The sequence below is a fragment of the Cryptomeria japonica genome, chromosome 7 (assembly GCF_030272615.1).
Source record: "Cryptomeria japonica chromosome 7, Sugi_1.0, whole genome shotgun sequence".
Lineage (NCBI taxonomy): Eukaryota > Viridiplantae > Streptophyta > Pinopsida > Cupressales > Cupressaceae > Cryptomeria > Cryptomeria japonica.
The window spans coordinates 616,934,068-616,954,707 of record NC_081411.1 but is presented as its reverse complement, the minus strand read 5'-3'; the positions used below and the strand labels follow the sequence as shown (position 1 = coordinate 616,954,707).

At 37.0% G+C, this 20,640-nt stretch overlaps 1 protein-coding gene across 9 annotated transcripts in view; it reads right to left on the bottom strand.

Annotated features, from left to right (window-relative positions):
* Window positions 1-3,583: 3,583 nt before the first annotated feature.
* The window catches only part of LOC131035832 (uncharacterized), a 41,560-nt gene continuing 24,503 nt past the window's right edge, over window positions 3,584-20,640 (bottom strand). For 7 of the 9 annotated variants that reach the window (XM_057967560.2, XM_057967565.2, XM_057967562.2 and 4 more), the window contains one exon: window positions 3,593-4,155. In XM_057967560.2, the coding sequence (XP_057823543.1) occupies window positions 4,145-4,155 (11 nt within the window). In that variant the 3' untranslated portion in view covers window positions 3,593-4,144. Of the gene's footprint in view, window positions 4,156-5,143; window positions 5,663-20,640 lie in introns of those variants that run through there. The other 2 variants (XM_057967566.2, XM_057967567.2) reach the window with 2 other exon arrangements.

Sequence of the window (20,640 nt, the reverse complement as noted above, 5' to 3'; positions counted from 1 at the left end):
TTTTCTTTAGCTTCTTTCAGTTTAATTTTTAATTCTATTTGAATACGGATCAAATAGGTAGTGCATGGTCTTGCAATTTGTCTATCAGCATATTGATGGTTTGGGGGCTTAGATTCCTTTGGAGTTTCCAATACACATACCTTGGTGATTCTGGGTTGGATTAAGGGTTTCCATGGCGATTCCAACAAATGGGTGAAACATTTGAAACACAGGAAGGTACATAGGTTGGTCTTAGTTCACACAATGAGGGAAAAACATGAGATATACATAAAAAGTACCAAAATGCTAATTGTGAAAATTGAAGACACCCTTATATTTTAAATAGGAATTACAGTTGGAAACAAAGCCATAATTGGATACTGTCTCAAATCACTCCACATTAGTATTATACTTAAATTTAAATTTTGCTTACTTAAATCTTAGGGACCTCTGTAATTATGTCGAAGGCATATACTCACATATGGATGTAAAAATGTTCATCAATAAAAATTAGAAACATTAAATTTGATGTGTTTGTGACAATTAAATGCATGAAAAGCCAATTAAAAAATATTTATTTTTTAATTTTCTCCTCTCATGCACTCAATTAACTACTTTTTAATTAATTAATGTTAATTATATCTTCACTTCCACTTCCACCTCTAACAACTGCCACTCTTAGTTTAACTTGATCAATCAATTTAACTATCTCCATCGTGCAATTAGTTAACTTTGTACTTATTTCAATCTAATATTATTAATTATGGGGATTGAAATTGTCCCTACATAAAGTCCACTTTTATCTCAAGGATAAAAAAATATAAAATAATAATATAATAAAATTTGATAATATAAAAATAATAATATATTAAAACTTATGCCTTTTTAATTCCTCATTTATTATGGCCATGCTTTATGATTATAAGCTTGTTATGTTATGGCCATCTACCTTGATTGGAGATCTTTTCGACATGAACCTCTCTGCCATCTTGCTTACAGTTTGGGAAGGCTATCATTCCCAAGACGATATCTCTCCTTATATTTGCATGTTGTGTAATAGTGGCAAATTTTGTAGAGGTACGCCCAGGGGAAAGGATAAATTAATTGAAGGACAGTTCGCTTGTGTGCTAGCTATAACTTCTAATGATTTCATATCCTTTTAGATGTATTGACTAAGCCACATTTTGAGTTGTGTTTTCAATCGAAAACTTACTCTGTAGACAATTAGTTGGGTTTTTAAGACTATTTCTATCTGCGATAGAAAAGGTAGGATAGGAGGCCCTCTAAAATGTTTGGAGCCTGGGAAGTGTGATGATTTGAAGTAAAATAAGAAGTTGTGGGAGTTGTTCTCTGAAGCTAGCTTAACTTTGTTGTTTAATGCTATGAGGGGTACAATTGTAGTCTCACAATGAGCTTCTGCAATTCCTGAAAAAAAAGGCTAAGTGATGATTGGTAGTATAAAATTCCAAGTTACTCTTGAGTTAATTGCTAAGGCAACGGGCCTGAAATGCGAAGGTGTGAAAGTGGTCAGAAGAAGTGGTGGAGGTTAGCTATCGCGTTATGCATTGTTTAACTTTAGAGGGTCGTTACACCACTATTCATGGTTATCACTTCCCCACTCTTAACCACATTAGACATTAAGGGTTAATCAACATTTCATTCTTTATGTTCAACTTTTTATGTGCTAATATTGAAGTTAAGGGAGCCAATCCCCTGTTACACCAAGGCCTAATTTTCGTTCTGTATAGTTATGTTTCTAGCCTCACCCCCAAGAGTAGTAGGCTCCTTACTCAAACTCATAACCCTAACGTGACCCCTAGCTGTGTAAAACCATAGCTCCTCTAGTAAGAAAAACCTAGCTCCTCTCGTAAGAAAAAAGGAAAGAAAGTTGATAATCCTTGTATGGAGATGGAGGAAGATGAACTCCTCAAGCCGACACCCAAAAAAAGAAAATCTACAAGCCCTAAACCAAGGGGGTCTAAATCCAAAAAGGCATTGCTAAACATGACGCTATGTATGGGGGTCAAAGGTCCACAAGACTCAAAAGAAAAAGATATAAAAACTTAAAAAAAACCTAAGGAAGATGAGGATCTTGAGACACTTCCAAAGAAGAATTCCTCTTGGAGTTTGATGAAGAGAGTGACGAGTCGAAGTACATCGATGAGGAAATGGATATAGAGGAAATCAAGGAAACCATTATTGTTTAGGAGGACAAAGAGGAGGTCAAGGATGATGTTGTGGTGCAAGAGATGGGAACTATGAAAGAACATGAGATGCATAAAAATACTCAAGCACAGGTTAATTCCCCTTTGGCTACTAATGACATGATGGCTAATCTTAAAGTCCAAGTTGCCAATATGCTGGTGAGACCGAAGGACCTAGAAACTACTATGGAGAGCCTCAAAGTTGATAAAAAGTTCATTGTGAAGGTGATCAAATCCCTTGCCCTGATTATTGATGAAATTATGTGGAAGGTGGTGATGGGTCTGGTCTTGAGACAAAGCAAATTGAAGAAACAACAGAAGAGCGAGAAGCATCTTGAAGATTGTGTTCCAAATGCCGAAGATTTGAGGAAGAATCGTTGCATTCTAAAAAAGAACCGATGTCTTATCAAGGACCAAAAGAAATAGGATGTTGATCCAGGGCTTGCTATCTTTTTTGGTTGTGATTAGTTATAGGTTCTCTTTAGTTTATAGTGATTTCTCTAAGATTTATGTTTATAATAATATTTGGCCTACATGAATTTTATATGTTTGGATGGTTAGTTAATTACTTTAGCAATTATGTTTGGCTTAGATACTCTGATGGTACTTGATTTGTTTTTTTATTATGTATATTTGATGGTTGGTTGGTGTTGCTAGCTATTTTGATCTAGTGGTTGTTTTGTGCTATTAACTGCATGGGATCGGGGTTCTTCCTTGCTTTCTTAATAAAAATAATAACACAATCATCTTAATAATAATTTAGTATTAATTACAATATAATAAATTTTGTGGAATAATGAACATATATGATATCTACCTATATTCCTCTAAAGATGGGTATGTTAGTTTTAACTTTTACTGATAGAGATAAAATCTTTAAAAATTATTATTAAGTGATTCATCCTCTTTTTTGTATTTATTTATTAATATAACGTATAAAAATAATCATATATTAATGTAACAAAAATGATTTTTTCATTTGGCAAAATTAATAATAAAAGGTTCAAAATAAAAAAAATGTCTGAAAATAAATTAAAAATGTTTTTTCTCGAATCCCTTAGACTGTTTAATCTCATGAACATCATTAAAATCTTTTATTCATTATTCATTCATTTCATTACCAAAGCTATGCACAATATGTCATAAGTTATAAAAAGAAGTTCAATTGTAAAACAATTTGGAAACTACTAAGTTGGAAATTGCAAATACTATTTACATTAGTACCTTGAAAATTAAGAACTTAAAAAATTAAGCCAAGCAAGATATGAACTTAACCAACTTTGTCATTTATCCTAAACTTCATTTTCAATGAGCACTCAAAATGTTAATTTTGAAATAACCATGTTGAAGGATCGAGTTGATCTCAGACAAGCAGCAACAAGTTTCTCCCTACAATCATACAACGATATGTTCCAGGAAAAAGAACTGTTTGAGCTCTCAAGGGAGATGCAATATAGCTCTTGTTTGGCACATTCTACAAGATGAAGTCTAGACAAATTTTGGATTTAGGTATTAGAATCCAGATATCTGCTTGTAACCATGTCTACCAGAAACCATATACTGTAAACCCCATTAGTAATGGTGCAGAAAGGCAAATTGGGCAGAGCATCCATCAGCCAAGCCAGGGCGGCCTACTCGACCATTGGAAACCACATCAACCCATCACCCACTTATTGATTGCTATTGGTGCCACCACCTACTTATTGTGAGTGAGCTATAGAACAACTCTTCTGTGGACCTATGAAATGCAAAAATTGATAGTACAATGATAACATCCAAGATTCTAGACTAACACTTACAAGTTCCATAGAAATCTTTACTTCCCTTGAGATTTGTTGTAGTGAAAACTAGGACTGTCCATGCCACTCAATTTCACATCATCCATATACAATTTAGCCAACAATTTATATTTATAAGCAATGCATCTCTTCAGCATCTCCTCAGATATGGGCAGGTACTATTTAACATATAACTACAATATCCATGAATTTGTATTAGAAAACAAAGAATGCATTCATTGGTAGGACCATAAAACATAAGGAAGACCAAAGAAGGAAGACCAAAATGCATACTAAATCAAACTTGTGCAATACATACTATCCAAGCATGCACAGCTTTCTTGGCTATTCAAACCATTTCACTAGCTACTAAATTTACAAGGTTCCAATTTAAACTTTCTATAGTTATGCAAATATAAATTCCCAACATAAGGAAGACCAAAGAAGGAAGACCAAAATGCATACTAAATCAAACTTGTGTAATACATACTATCCAAGCATGCACAGCTTTCTTGGCTATTCAAACCATTTCACTAGCTACTAAATTTACAAGGTTCCAATTTAAACTTTCTATAGTTATGCAAATGTAAATTCCCAACCTATATTTGCAAGTATCCAACGGTTAGGTTCTCACTGCAATTCACATTTACATCCCTACTTTAGAACTCCACAACTCAACGGAATTACACCAATTTTTAACCTTCCATACCAAAGTTCTTTCAGTGTTGGAAAGATGAAGCTATTACATACCTGTTCTATTAATTTATCAACATTCCATTTCTATAATAATTGAGAGACTTGTGATTTGGATACCTCCATTTTAATCCCCGAGATTAACGTAGTACCTCCATTTTAATCCCTAAAGTTAGTTACTAAATAACCTTGAAATGTTCAGCTCTTGAAACAAGTGCATGGCATTAAATCAGAACACATTAATGACGTTTGGTTCAATAGTTGTATTCATTGCATCCTTTTATCCGTCGTCAGAATTTCCTGAATCTCAAAGCATTAATATTGAAAAATTATTTTTCCTGAATGAAATTAAATTAATTTTCACAAGTGACCAACGCTGGTCAATAGGGCTCGAAAGTACACTTGGTAACTCCCCAAGACTAAATAGCATTAAAATGTTCCAATTTTGCACTCAGAACTTTAATAAGTGCATGGCAATGACTTGGTATGTGTTTATGATGTTTGGTTCAACTAGTTATATTCATGGCATATAGTTTTGTACTCATCATCAGTACTCCTGAAGCTCAAAGTAGAATAGAAATTTCAGTTAATGAGAGAAAGAAAGAAGTTATGCTATTGTCCAGAAGTGCCCAAAGTCTGTCGGTGGGACTCAAAGTATAGTCAGATGGTTGTCAAGATTAAATGGCATTAGGATGCTTAACTCTGCACTCAAAACTTACTAGTGCATGACAATGACTGGTGTTTTCAGAATGCTCAGGTCAATCAATTGTATTCATTGACTCTGCAAATTTTGGCATATCAGTCGAATCCATTGTTAGTATTCCTTAAGCTCCGAAGCATTTATAGATTACAAATTCCAGTGACTGAAAGAAATAAAGAAATACAGTCTATCAACTTCCAAGTGACCAAAGTAGGTCGATGGGACTTGAAAGTGCATTCAGTTACAACGGGACTGAGAACTTCATCAAATTTTCTTGATATTACAGCTCCTTGGAATCGTCCATCATCCTGAAACATAACACACAAATGCAAAATGTAGGTTGAGGAAACTGCTAAATCTTTGTTGAAAAGACTGAAATATCCATCCTACATAAAAGGATGCAATGTTTCAGAAGAGTGGAAAACATAGGAAGAGAAAAGAAACATTCCAGGCAATGACCAGAATTACTATCTAGGGTAACCATGCTTGGCTCTTTCGATTTTCCACAACCTTGGAGATTTTATTCTTGATATTTTCTATGTATCTTAAAAAACGAGCAGACACCAAAGCCAAAATCTGGCTAAGCAGCATTTACAGAAGATTGACATAAATAGTATTTATTAAGTCTCTTCAATTCATCAATTTCAAATGCAGTATTCCATGTGACGATTGGAGTGGAGTTCAAGTTGGTAAAGATAAACTAGACACTAGGACTGGCATTAAGATTACGAGTGAAGTCCTAAGAACAGAGCAGCTATTGAGAATTATGTGTTCGCCCATTTCAAAGTCAAATTTTATAATTACAAAAATAATATATTTAATAGGAAGGTTCCCATAATTATCAAGGTATTATAACTGGCAGCTTGCTATACTTGGCAGGATGCTACAATTTGACATGTTTCTACGTTGACAATGTATTTGAATTGGAAGTTTTTCCAGTTAACACGATTCCGTAATTAGAACCATAATCAGCAAGAATGGGTCTACAGCCAACAATCCTTCTTGAAAATCAAGTTAAGAGACACTTATGTCAAATGTTTCCATACTTGACACAATGAATTGGAAGATAAAAGGGCTTAATCATTTCCATTCTATACCATTTGCTTGGCCTAATGTGTTACAGACCACATCCCACAATAGAGGTGACAAGAACAAGCATAAAGCTTTTTGAAGAATTAACACAACTCCATAATTAGAAGGTTGCTATATGTAGCATGATTCCATAATCAGCAAGAACGGGTCTACGGCTAACAATCTTTCTTGGAAATCAAGTTAAGAGATGCTTATGTCAATGGTTCCCTATTTAACACATGGCGTTGGAAGATAAGAGGGCTTCATCATTTCCATTCTAGACAATTTGCTTGGCCTAAGGTGTTACAGACCACCTCCTGCAAAAGAGGTGATAAGACTTAAAGGTATCCCTCCAGACCCATGTAAAAGGAAGAGCATGCACCAGCAACCAATGACCAACTCCATGTGTAGACAGGTGGCCCTTCACAATAAAAATAACTGTCTTGCTAGAATTCAGTGTTTGAGAACTGCCCATTTTAAAATACAGGGTGTGACATTCAAAGGTGTGGTTCTCACTCCAAAAGGCATCAAATCCATTGTTGTTTGATCTCTGAGTTTTTATAAACTCAGACTTCCCAAATTCCTCTAAAAAGGAATAACTTTGGGTTCGAAATTATGACTCACAATGTTATATATCACTGTTACTCTTTCCTCATGCAACAAAACTAATTCTCTGTAGATATCAAACCTCTTTGCAATACACAACTTCACAGAAAATATCTGACACCAAAACATTGATCAATGTGGACAAACAATGGGTTTTCTTCCCAGTCAGTTTCTTGGCACCAACACTAACAAATTTCCCTATAAGTAACTGGCTCACTGAAACTGGATAGAATCCAAATAAAGTTTGCATTATAAGCCCGTACTCTGGTACCGTGTAGGAAAAGCAAGAGTAAAAATGCATATAGTCCAGAATTTTGAGGAAATAAATGCGACGTTTTGTTGAATGAAAGAATATTCTATACACATAGGTAGAAAAAATAGACACATCCTTAACAAACTAGACCTGTCGTGTATTGTAATATAAGTTTCCTAAAAATTTAACAATCCAACACTATCAGAGAATGACAATCCATATCAAAATGAGCCATAAAGAAGATAGAACATTTTGATTGTTGAAGTACTCTCAAGTATGGTAGACTTGAAAAATAATGTCAGTGATGAGAATATTAAATTAATTATATTTCGGTAAGGACTTAAAGCTGTGGCCACACAATTAAACTCTACTGATGAAGCAGCTACTAGACTAGCAGACAAAACAAGAGCCAAATCATGAAATATGTCCTTAGAGTGCACGTGGCAAGGAAACCATTTTACCCTGCATTTAATCTAAAGACAATATCAATGCAATTTTCTAAGAGATGTTCTTTCTGTATCTAAGTTCCACCAGGTTTCTCGGAAGGGGATGGCAAGAAATGGGCGAACGTGTTTCAGAAACAACACATAACATGAGGCCTTTTTTTATATGATAAAGCATTCACCATATGCATTTACATAACCATGTTGTGAATCATTAGAGCTGAATTGAGAATTCATGGGTTGAGATATAAATTAAAAAATAAATAAATGTGTAATCATTTAAATTTTCAAAAAATAAGAAGGGGAAAGTAAAAAATTAGCAAGTGAGGATTTGGAAAGTGCTGTGTCCTGGACTATCGTCCAAAGGAGGAAGAGAGGTCTTCCTAACAATATTTTAGTTTCTACTAAACATGCATTGGGTGAGCATTCTGTTAGGCAGGGATGTGGTGTTGCATAGAGCGTACTCCTCTGTTTTGTTTGGTATTGTCCTTTATTCACCTTGAGTTGGACTATTTTTGTGTGGTAGCTGTTGTAAGGAGGCAGCTTGACTACAGTATTTCTGTTGGCTGACTTTTGTGTCAGTGGGTTTCTATCGTAAAAAGTTTTGGGGTTCCTTCAAAACTTGGTTTAACCTTAATAAAAAACTAGATGACTAAATCTAATTAATAAGTTAAAAATAATGAAACTATATTGTAAATTAGATAATGTTGCAATATTTAAATTTTAAAATATAGATAATCTATCAATTTGGCAAGCTCATGAAATGAAAGGCAATTTTAATTGAATCACTTGTCCAAGGAATCAATGGTGCAATTCCAATGCAATTGACAAATGATTAAGTGTCACATTTTACATCACCTCCTGAGGATATGCTCCCGTTCAATGTATACATGCCTTGTCTAAGTTAAGTGTATGTAAAACCTACATTACCCCCACTTTTATATAAAAAGAAAGAAAACAAAGCACGGCAATGGTGAAATAAGAAAGTAGTGACAATAGAAGCGGGGATGGTAAAAAATAGTGAAGGTATTAAGTTAGAAGTGAGTTTTGTTAAAAGAGAAGAGCATCCTCCCAAGCGTTTCTCTTCTTTTCTTCATGATAATGCAAAATCCCTGTTATAGAGTTGGAAAAGACCTCTGTAGAGGTGGAAAAGGAATGTAGAGAGTGGGGTTTCTTCCACCTCATCAACAATGGCTTTCCAGATCATCTTCATTGCCACCTTATGTTTGCTACTGCTGATTTCTTCTCATTGCCTATTGAAGAAAAGAGATGCAATCATTATTTTTAATTTTTTTAATAGACGAGGTAAATTAAAGGAGGGTCATTTGTCCCCTGGATATTTAGAGGACATCATTTAACATCCCCAACATTTCCTACCTAGTTCTTGGCCATTTTAGAAACGTTTTGCGTGAGTGAGGTTAGGGGATGATGCAAGGGCATTTCCTAGGTGTCCCCACATCCTTGGAACAGCTCTACACCTGAAAAAGGGTCGGGGATCCATCCTTGGGTTTCATTGTTCTATATCCAAACTAGATGTGTAGCAACTTTTAAGTAGCTATATTGGCTGGAGTGTGAGAGTATTCCCGTCACCAAAAACATATTATTGATTGAATTTTGTGTTGAAATGATGACACCAGCAATTATAAGGAATTATTGATGTCATCTAAAGCATATGTGGTTCTAGAAGGATGGTCTTATCGACTAATGTTAAGTGCACATTTGTAATGAGTAAATACAGGCAATGCATTAAGTATGCATATCACTAATGATTGAAATGTAGGATAAGTTTTCAAAGTTTGCTTGTACATGTACATAGCATAACTTCAAATTAACTAATTTACATTTGCTCAATTTATGCACCTTAAAGTGATGTGTAAAGGAAATATGATCAACATATATTATGGTAATCAACATTTGGATTTGAATACTTATTCCTAAATGCACATAACAATCATGAGCGCTAATATGAAATCCTTGACGCGGAGAGTCAAAATAATATAACATTGACAAGCCATGAATTGTTCCATAAGAAGACTTGATTTCTTTATGGATAATTTTATGTCCATTTATGTATGATAATGTCAACTATTGATTATGTGAAGCCTAATATCTCTTTATAGGACTGTTGTTCCAAATGGAATCCCTTGAAATGGTCTAATCAAGTAGACAATGGCCCTAGTGTAGAGGTTCAAGTTAGTTGAGTGATTGTTAAGTATGAAAGTGGATTCAACTAGCTATAACTAGAGTCATGCTAAAAGCAAGGCCTTTATGTTGTAAGTGATTCTCACATCAAGTGCTATTAGGATGGTGTGAGGCATAGGGGCTCACCATATAATTTGGTGCACATTGTATGTCTCACAATAGCAAAGTGAAGTAGAAAAGAGCCATAGTGCAAAAGTACAGGTTGAAGAGGCTTAGAATCCAATATCGTGATGATAAATTATAATCAAGCAATTGAAATATTGATAGTTGATGTGATTTATCTCAACACCTACTAGCTAGTTAATTGGTTAATTGTGTAGTTACCAGGAGACTCATACAAGAACATATCCAGACATTAGGAGAATTCATATGAAGATTTGTTGCATCTCTATACGTCTCCTATAGGTATCCCTTGAAAATTTGTTAACTTCCTATAGAAGTTTCTCATTTATATTGTATAAACTAGCAATTGCAACTTAAGGAGGTGTAAAAATTATGCGGATTGCAAATTATAATTTTGTGTAATATGTTTAAACAAATATTTTTAACAAATCCATTGGCAAGTATTGACAAGGAGTGGTCAATGAATTTCTCAATCTTTTAACATTATCTATTCTGTAATTCCTTATCTCCAAGGCAGTATCCGGGTTGCTGTTAAGTTCTTTTAGCTTGTTGACAATCACTAAATACAATTGTGGCCAACACATTGTTAGCTGTGTTAGCGTCAAACTAAACTAAACATATTGCTTTACACATGGAATGCCCAAACCTTAGCCACAAACCTAAGGGAGATCCCCATGCTCTTTTTGCGGAACCAATGATACAAGTGGGTTCTAATTTTAAATCAAATGAAAAGGGTTTTGTTCACAAGAGGACGTTCTAAAAGGATGTAAAGACTGCCTCAAAGCATACAAGTAAAGTGTTCGGATTTGTAACTGATTATTGTAATTGCTTGTCAGAGATGACTTGGAAACTGGAAAACTGCAAGAGATGACTTCATTGCTAAGATAACATGTTTGAAATTTGTTCAATGAATGCCTTTCATTATCAATCCTTGGAGGTGGGCAGTGTTACCTTCATAATCATTAGAATGTTAGCTGTCATGCATGCAATGTGCTTTCTAAATCAAAACTGGAAAACAGCAAGAGATGACTTCATTGCTAAGATAACATGATTGGAAATTTGTTCAATGAATGCCTTTCTTTATCAATCCTTGGAGGTGGGCTGTGCTACCTCCATAATCATTGGAATGTTAGCCATCATGCATGCAATGTGCTTCTAAATCATATAAATTATATCTTAGCAAGTCTGTAAACCATTTTTACAGTGTAGAAACTATGGAGAGTGACAATGGCAGAGGAGAGGGAGAGCGAGATGGGGAGGAGCGGATTGAGGATTCCCTAGTACTCAAATAAGTAATGAAGTAGTTATTCAAATTCTTTTATGGCACCGAGTTTTTGAGATTGCTGGGCACATTAAAGAAGTATATTTTGGATTGGAGCATAGAAGAAGATGAACAAGAAGGTTTTCTCATCAACAATCTCACTCCCTGCATTGTGGCATATAGTCTAGAAATTGTTATTGATATCCTGCCACTGATTGAATTGATGATTAAGATCATAGCGAAAGACAATGTTCCTCCATCTAGGTATTGCAATTTCATTGTGGAGCTTCTGTGTTCTCATGCTAGAATTTATAGCAGAGTAGCTAGATACTCTTTTGTCCCTCCTTGGGCACGCGTATCCCAGTATTTGATATGGATATGTATCCGATACGGCCTGGATACACATCCGATACTATGCCCACACATGCCCAAAAAACCTTGATTTGACAATCATGCTGGATACTGTGTGATTTGAGTTTTTTAAAATTTGATGTAAATCTTCCTAAATTTAAAAACTTCATTAATGCAGTTTTTTTTTTTAAATGGTATAAACAAGACCTACACCAAATGAGAAAGACAAATGAAATGTTTTTCTGTTTCAGCGACCCATTTTTTTGCATTATCTTCCAATGCAACTCTACCATTTTTGCATATTGTAAATTGTTAAATCAACTTATAATTATTTATATAGCAATTATGTGTCTATATTGCTTTTGAAATAATGAAAATATCCTCTAATAACTTAGAAAATTGTGTTGAATATATGTGTATGTGTTTTTTATGAATGTCGTATCCAGTCGTATCCATATTGGGGGTCTTAAAAATGGCCATATCCGTATCCAATACTGTATCCGTATCCATCTCCATGCAACTTTAATTTATAGAATTTGATAAAGATATTTTTCAGAATCAAATCAAATAAGTTATTTATAATTCAACTTTGGCATTCATATGCAAAGGACTTTTTATTTCAAATTGATCTTTACAACTGTGAGCCACAGGATTGTATTAATTGTAGTCTTATCTCAAATAATTTTGGCAGTTTTAAAAAAATCAGGAAAAATTAAAGAATCCAGCATGAAGCATACTTAATTCTAGGCATGAATGCCCACATAAAATGTCAATTGGCTGATTAAACTGAATTTTCTTCAAGTACTGATATGCGGTTGACAAAAGCTAAAAGAACTAAACAAATACACTAATAGATTTGTAATTTTCTATTTTTTTAGATAAGAATTTACAAGTTTTTTGTGTGGTAGAATATTTCCTCCTTAACTCCCAAAGAGGTAAGAATACAAAAATAAACAATAACTAGGTTTAACAAGTGTATATGCATTGAAGTTTAATCAATTCTTGTAAAATACAGTCATCTGCAAGGACCCCCATACCATGTTTTCAAAAATAATGGCATCTCCCTCCTAGTTTGCCTGCCATCTCCAGGTGACTATAGTTTAAAATAATTTTTTATATCATGATGATTATCAAATATCAATATAATTTATCTTTGCTTTTGTTGATACCTATTTCAATACTATAAACTGTTAGTGTTTTTTTTTGCATTAAAGTATTTTACATTGTTTGAACATTTTTGAAAATGGTGTGTATTGAACTCATCCTTGTCTTCCAAACTAGTACCAATATCCATCCCCATCTCTTGGTACCTATGTTGCCCCGAGTTTCCGGGACGGGGGGACGGGGAAATGGGTTTCCGGGACGTTTTTTTCCTTGGAACAAGGGACGGCAGGGGACGGCTATATATATATCTGAAATTTAATCATAGCAACATTATAACATTTATAAATTAGAGTCTTGATTCTAATTCTAATATCATTGAATCAATAATCATTCATCAAATCATCATAGAACAAAGAATATAGCATCAAACGAATCAAATCGAATCATCATTGAATAAGATTAAGAACATAGGATAGCATCATGATCAAATTAATCAAATAAGAGTTCAAATTTTTTATTATAATAATTATTAAATTAATAATTTATTAATTATTAATAAATAGTAAATATTATAATAATTTACAACGATTAATTTTTAAAAATCAGAAAAACTTTACTCACTGCGATCAGGGATCCGGATTTTCTAAAAGAAAATTAATTGCTTTCAAAACTGAAAAATAATATTTTTTATTTTTTTCAGTGAACCACGGGGACGCGTCCCCCCCATTTTTGGGCGCGTCCCCCCGTCAGAGACGTCTCGGGGACGCGGGGACGGGGACGCGACGTCCCCTGCCGTCCCGCCACCGCCACCCAAACTCCGCCGGGACGGGGAGACGTCTGGGCGTCTCCTGGGGGACGTCTGGGCGTCTCCGTGGGAGACGCCTGGGCGTCTCCCTGTCCCTCAAGAGACGTCCAGGCGTCTCTCGAGGGACAGGGGGACGCCCAGGCGTCTCCCGCGTTCCCACGGGATTAAAAGCGCATTTTTCATTTTTTTTTAAGTTTTTATGACATGTGCTTTTTGGGGGGGGTTAAGGGGTAACCCTAATTGGACGTGGGCCCCACCCTACCCCCCAAAACAACACAAAAACATGTTTAGTTTGGATTTCACTCTCATTATGCAAAACTGATTATTTTTCCAGCAGCTTGAAGAGGAGGAACAGCTTGAAGAAGATTGATTGAAGGGGTGAGAAAAGTGACTACAAGCGTGATAGGAGCTAGAAGAAGCAAGAAGAAGAGGAAGAAGAAGATTCTTCTACATTTTGGAGAGATTTTTCAAGCACAAGGTAGGGTTTTTCAACTTCTTCTTGTTTTTTTTTTGTTTTACTTTCTGATTTTCATTGTTCTATGTCATTTTTGGTTTTTTTAATTTTTTTTCCCTATTCATCTTAAGACTCAAAATGAGATTTGATGTTGAATCTTGAGGGCAAAATGATTCATCATTTTGCCCTCAAGATTCAACATCAAATCTCATTTTGAGATGAATAGGAAAAAAATTTAAAAATATATTGTTAAACAAGGCTGATTTTATTTTTATTTTTATTTTTATTTTGTGAAATGCAGTGTCAATTTGAAAATTTCACAATGAGCTCCCAAGGCACGAGTGAAGATAACATGGAAATCCATTCTCATAGTGAGAATGATTCAGAATTTGAACCTGAAAATGAGGGGGGTGACCATGGGGCTGATCCTGAAGCCCAATCTAGTTCTATGGCAAGTGCAGCAGCTAGTACAGGTTGCCCTTCAGAGTTGTTGGCACCATATGCTAGGGGTCATTTTGATCCTAAGTCTCCTCTAAAACAATTTGCTTCACAAATATCAGTACAAGGCACTGCATCACATTCAAGTGGGGGAACAAGGAAGTGGAAGTGCAATATTTGTGACAGAGAATGGTTCGGTAGCATTAGCAGGGTGAATGCACACTTTCTATTTTGGAGAGGAAAAGGCGTGAAACATTGTAAGTTTTTGGAGGAACCCAAAAATATACATTACAGAATTGAGTTTAACAGGCTTTGGGGGGTTCCAGATGACACAAATATTTCAATGCCTACTACTTTGTCTGCTAGGGCATCACTTCACGACAGCCAGAATGTGCCAGTGCCACATACTTATCATGCTTCGCAGGCGGGAGGAATGATGTTTGGATCTCCATCTACTTCCACTTCTACTGCTGCCAAGGCTGGGAAACGTAAGTTGCATACACCACAGAGCAACCCCATTGCTGATATGTTTAATGTGCAGCTGAGAGATGAGATAGATGAATCCATTGGCAATTTCTTCTTTGCCAATGGCATTCCATTTCATGTTTCACGGTCTCCTTATTATAGGAAGATGATAGATATGGTGGCCAAGGGAGGACCATCTTATGTGCCACCAGGGGAGACGAAAATGAGGACCTCGATCTTGGATAAAAGCTATTCCAAGATCAATATTTTGATGGAGAAGATGAAGGCATGTTGGGTGGCATCGGGGTGCAGCATAGTTATGGATGGGTGGACGAACATTAGCCATCGTCCACTCATCAACGTCATGGTCACATGTGCAGAGGGCCCATACTTCCTTAGAGCAGCTGATTGTACAGGGCATCGTAAAGATGTTGATTTCCAGTTTCAGGTCCTCAGGGAGGCTATTGAGGAGGTTGGGCCACAAAATGTGGTCCAAGTAGTGACAGATGCAGCCTATGTGTGTAGAGCAGCAGGGAGACTCGTTGAGGCAGCCTATAGACACATTTGGTGGACCCCATGTTGTGTGCATGCCATGAACAATGCACTCAAGGACATGGGGAAGATTGACTGGATTAGAGGAGTGGTCACCGATGCGAGAGATGTGCAGATGTTTATCTGCAACCACCACATTTCACATGCACTCTTCAGGACCTTCGCGAAGAAGGAGTTCTTGAAACCAGTTGAGACTAGATATGCATCCTATTTCATTCTCTTGGAGAGAATGATTGAGTTGCAAGAGGCATTGCAACTCATGGTTATGACTAATGAGTGGAATAGGTGGGCTGAGGCCAAGACAGAGCAGGGGAGAAGGGTGAAGGAGATAGTGAAGAGTGATGTGTTTTGGACTGATGCGAAATACATTGTCTCCATCATTTCTCCAGTATTCCAGGTGATCAGATATGGGGATGGGGATGCACCTAACCTTGGAGAGGTGTATGAGTGCATTGACTCTATGCTTGGCCAGATGAGGGCTGCTGTGCGAGTGAAGGACCCCTCTCTAGCATTCTACAATGAGCAAATCCGGCCTATCATTCAGAGTAGATGGGACAAGTTGAACACTCCTTTGCATATGGCTGCCTTTGCCTTGAATCCTAAGTGGTACAAGGCTAGACCGGGTAGAACGACACCGATTGAGGATGATGAGGTGAAGGCAGGTTTCTTTAGGTGCATAGAGAAGATGTTTGATTCCAGAGATGCCGGCACAATGCGCACTGAGTGGGGAAGATTTGCCACTCTTAGAGGTTATTCAGATGCAGCAAAGATTGATATAGACATTATGGCACAGGAGGACCCACTTTTGTGGTGGAAATGTCATGGCCCGAAATCTTTGACCACCACTCTAGCCATCCGTCTGCTATCCCAGGTTTCCAGTTCTTCAGCTGCTGAGAGGAACTGGTCTATGTCATGTCCCCTTTCTAGAGTGGACATCGGAGACGGAGGAGTTGGCCTATCATTGGAGTCTCGTAGGCTAGCAGAGGTTGATTGGGACTCATTCAGTGCATATAGTGATTGGATTTTGGCTTTACAGGCAGTTTGGAGCCAGTTTGGAGCAGTTCCTAGATTTTAGGGGGTATCCCTAAATTTTAGGAGGTCGTGACAGTTGCCAGTCGTGAGGTTATTCATGACCTTTTAGATGGTTTCAGTTTCAAAGAGATTGGGCTTGTTTCCTAAATTTTAGGAACATCCCTAGATTTTAGGGATGAGACTACCAGTGAATCCTTGATTTCCGACTTCAGTCACAGACAGGTGACAGGATGATTTTAGGGTTTGTAATGTCAGTTGGGCATTTTGTGGCTATTTGGGTTATATTTTTAATATTTCCTAAGTTAGCGTTTAATAATTAAATAAGGCTAAGTTGTTAGCCATTTTGGAGTAATAAGGGGATTTTTGGTCTCATCTGGATGCGCATCCTATTGTGTGATAGCTCGTTGGAAAGATCTTGAAATTCTTTAAATCTTTCTCTTTGGTCTCAGGGCAATTCAGTGAGCGGATTTCTGTCTATGGGGAAAAAGATCATTTTCTAGTAACATGACCACTTTAAAATAAGAAATTATAACATTTCCACTAGACCACGCCACTTGGAGACAATTAGGGTTCGATTTGCAATTGAGAGGGGTTATAAGGGGATGGGAGCTTCATTCTATGATTATCTTTTACACATTTTACATCTTGGATTTGAGATTTGGCTCTGGAAGAGCTTTTCAGCATCTGGGACGCCAACCCCAATGCCTTGCCTGTTTGGGACGTAGCCCCCAATACAGTGGTTTGGATTTGTTTGCAGCTATTAGCATCTTGGAGATTGTACGGCATTCTTTCTGGAGGTTCAGCAATTCTGACAGAGTTCAGCGTGGGGTTTGGGGTTTCTAACCAGTTGGGTGTACTTGGCAGCCGTACGGCTGTACCTGGCAGCCACTTTCCTTCCCACGTGCAGCACTTGGAGGGCTGGAATCTTGCCACAACTTCATTCCTAGTTATGTTACTCTTTCAGCATCCAGGTTGGAATTATTCCTGATTGTAATCTTCCTGAAATTATTGGAAATCTTCATCTGGTCAAATATTTGATTTTATATTCAGAAATCTGCCTTGAATCGAATTTGTTTTGGCTGTATATGAACTTCATTTTCAATACTTTGTTCACGTACTTGTACTTCATTATTTACTTGTTGAAAAATCATCAAAATACAAAAAGAATTCAACCCTTCTGCAACTTCTGTCTATTTCTGAAAGAAAATATTAATAAGCAGGAAAAATCAATTTAAATAAATAAAAATTACAGCAGATTGGTAAAAGAGATTCATCAGGGATCTTTCAGTGGTATCAGAGCTTTGATCTTGCCAGCCTGTTGGGTGAAGATCAAGAGTTCTAATTCAGATTTGAGTTTAGTTTGGTTGAAAATCAAATTGGACATCATGACAGGGTTGTTTAGAAATAAACAAGCAAGGAAAGAATTTGAACAAACACCTTCAAGGAGTTCCAGACAGTCTAAGGGTACAAAGAATTTGAACAAACACCTTCAAGGAGTTCCAGACAGTCTAAGGGTACAACTCCTTCAACAAGTACAAGGAGAAGGTCTCCTGCCAAGACATTCAATGATATAGTTATGAACAACTATGATAAGTATTGCTCTCTTCCTAAAAAGATACGTGACCACCTTTCCTTCACACAATTCATGGGTGTACCAGTTGAAGATGACTTGATGTTTTCAAGTCCACGTCATCAACCAAGAACAAAACAAGAGTCAATTGAGAGCAAGGGAAGCAAAGGAAGAGGAGCAGATATGATGTTTACCAGTGAGATTGGTAGGAAACTATTTGAAGATTTTGAGAGACATGTAGATCCAATTGGTGCCTCTTTGGTTGGTTACAACGCTGTCCCATCATTTTTGGTGGAAGATGTGAAGGAAGAGTTTGTAACTTCAAGCAATACACAAGACATTCATGAGAGGTTTGATGAGTTTTCAGATTGCCCAAAGACTGATTTTGAATCAGCAATTGATGAAGAACATGAGGTTGAAATGGACAGCGTAAGTTTGGATTCATTTGTCACACTACTTCCTCTTCTCAATTGGGAAGACCATGAGGAAAGTCGAAATTTAATGGTGTGTAGTAAATCCAAAGATTTGTCACCACAGTATGATCATAATTCTGAAGTCCATAACAGCAGTGACGTAACTTATCTTCCTCAAGATATGACAGCCTTTGGTCATGAAGAGAATAGAGATTTGCATTCTACATTTGCGGGTGCTTATGGTACAAGCATGGGTTATGCTGATGCAAATAATACAACTCACCATAAGTCTGATTTTGTGTACTTTGGGGCAGCTGATATAAAACATTGCCAAAAGTTGAACGAAGATTGGTTACATAGAGCTGCCCAAGCAAAAACGCTTGCTGCCCAAGCAAGACACCACCTCCAAAGAGTCAAAGAGCATCACAATCGGTTAGATGACGCAAGGATACAAAGAGAATCATCCATTAGATCTTTATTTCTTCCAAGGGAAGAAAAGGACAGAGAAGATATATTGAATGGAAATAGAAATCAGTTTGATTTTCTGAGTTTGATCAGCAATTTTCCTTCATCTAATGAGTCAAATTTGAAACCTTGCATTGAGAACATTCAAGTTGGGAAGACTAGGTGTGAAGTTTATGAGTTGTTAGGTGGCATTCATAGTGGACCAGCCACTGAAGGTTTATCCATGTTGCAGAACAAAAACATCTACTATTCATTTGTGGACTTGTCACCTCTTTCATATGATAGGGCAGCGATGTACTTATTAATGGGTGACTCAGTTTTCTTAGATGTGATAGTGGGCTATGAAGATCAGCGTGTAAGAGACTATATTTGGTGCATGGCTAAACAATATATTTATTTCGCATCCTCCAATGAAGACATACTAACTTGTGGAGAAATTGGGCAAGTTGCAGCCGCTGATCAAAGGTTTTGGAGAGGTTTCCATCACACTTTGCTTGTTGGAAATTGTCTTATTGATGGGTCCATTTCAACATTGAAGATTGGTGGTATTTATGGTTTCACAGTGGCTATAGAGAGACACGGTATTGAGGATGCCTCTTACTATCATTGTCTCTTCATGACAGATGGATGTGGATTTAGTTTTATTTGGGATCCAGGTGTTGATTCATTTGATACAGCGTCTTATAGGGATTATAGTATGTTGCTCCAGCTATTAAGATTATATGGCACTTATATCAGAGGAGAGCAGCAGGAGCAGTTTATGTCCTACAGGTGGTTTGTGTGGGATCATGGTATAGACATGTGTAGTACCTTCCTTTCGTGGATCCTACATGGGTTGCTTCACTTCAGATGTATAGATGTAGTCGTGGGTGTACAATGGTTGTTGACACGTGGACGGTATGTTCGGAATATCACGAGGATGGAGCTGGAGTTTACCCACTATCCATCTCAGTTTATCGAGCAGAGTGGGACGACAGTTGATCCACAGGTTGATTGTCATCAGATAGCTGGCGTGGATGAGTTATGTGATGTTACTCCTAGTGAGTACTTTGAGCCAGTTGATGTGGCAATTTCACCTGATTCTCTAGACAGGGTGATTGTTTCATTGCTAGTTGGTGATTACATATTTTTAGATGCCAGCTTGGACAGTGATGATTTTAGTCAGTATTATATATTGTCTAGTGAGTTGGCATTAGATCTTCCGGCACATCAGCAGCAGTGTGTGGCAGTTGTGTGTCACTTGTGTCAGATGGGGTCAGATCACAGAGGGTCTTCCATGGATTGGCATTCATTGGATATTATGACGGATGTTATGCATGTTGGTGATCACAGACACACTAGTGGTCTTGGCATTTATGGATATTTGATCTATGGAGATGATATAGTTTTCCATTGCTCACTTGAGGTATTCAGCGGGAGCTATGCTTCGCTCTGGGACTCAGACAGTGTTGATTTGACAGCACAGGTGCTTCAGCATTTTGAGGAGCCATTCCAAACCGGGGCATTGCATGTTGTTTATATCAGAGATGAGCAGCAGTTACATGCAATGATTTGTTTACATCTTATTTGGGATGGTGGAGGATTGGTGTTTCAGTTGCTTGTGGGCAAGCAACTCCGAGAGGGGAGGCTTGTCATGTCCCCTTTCTAGAGTGGACATCGGAGACGGAGGAGTTGGCCT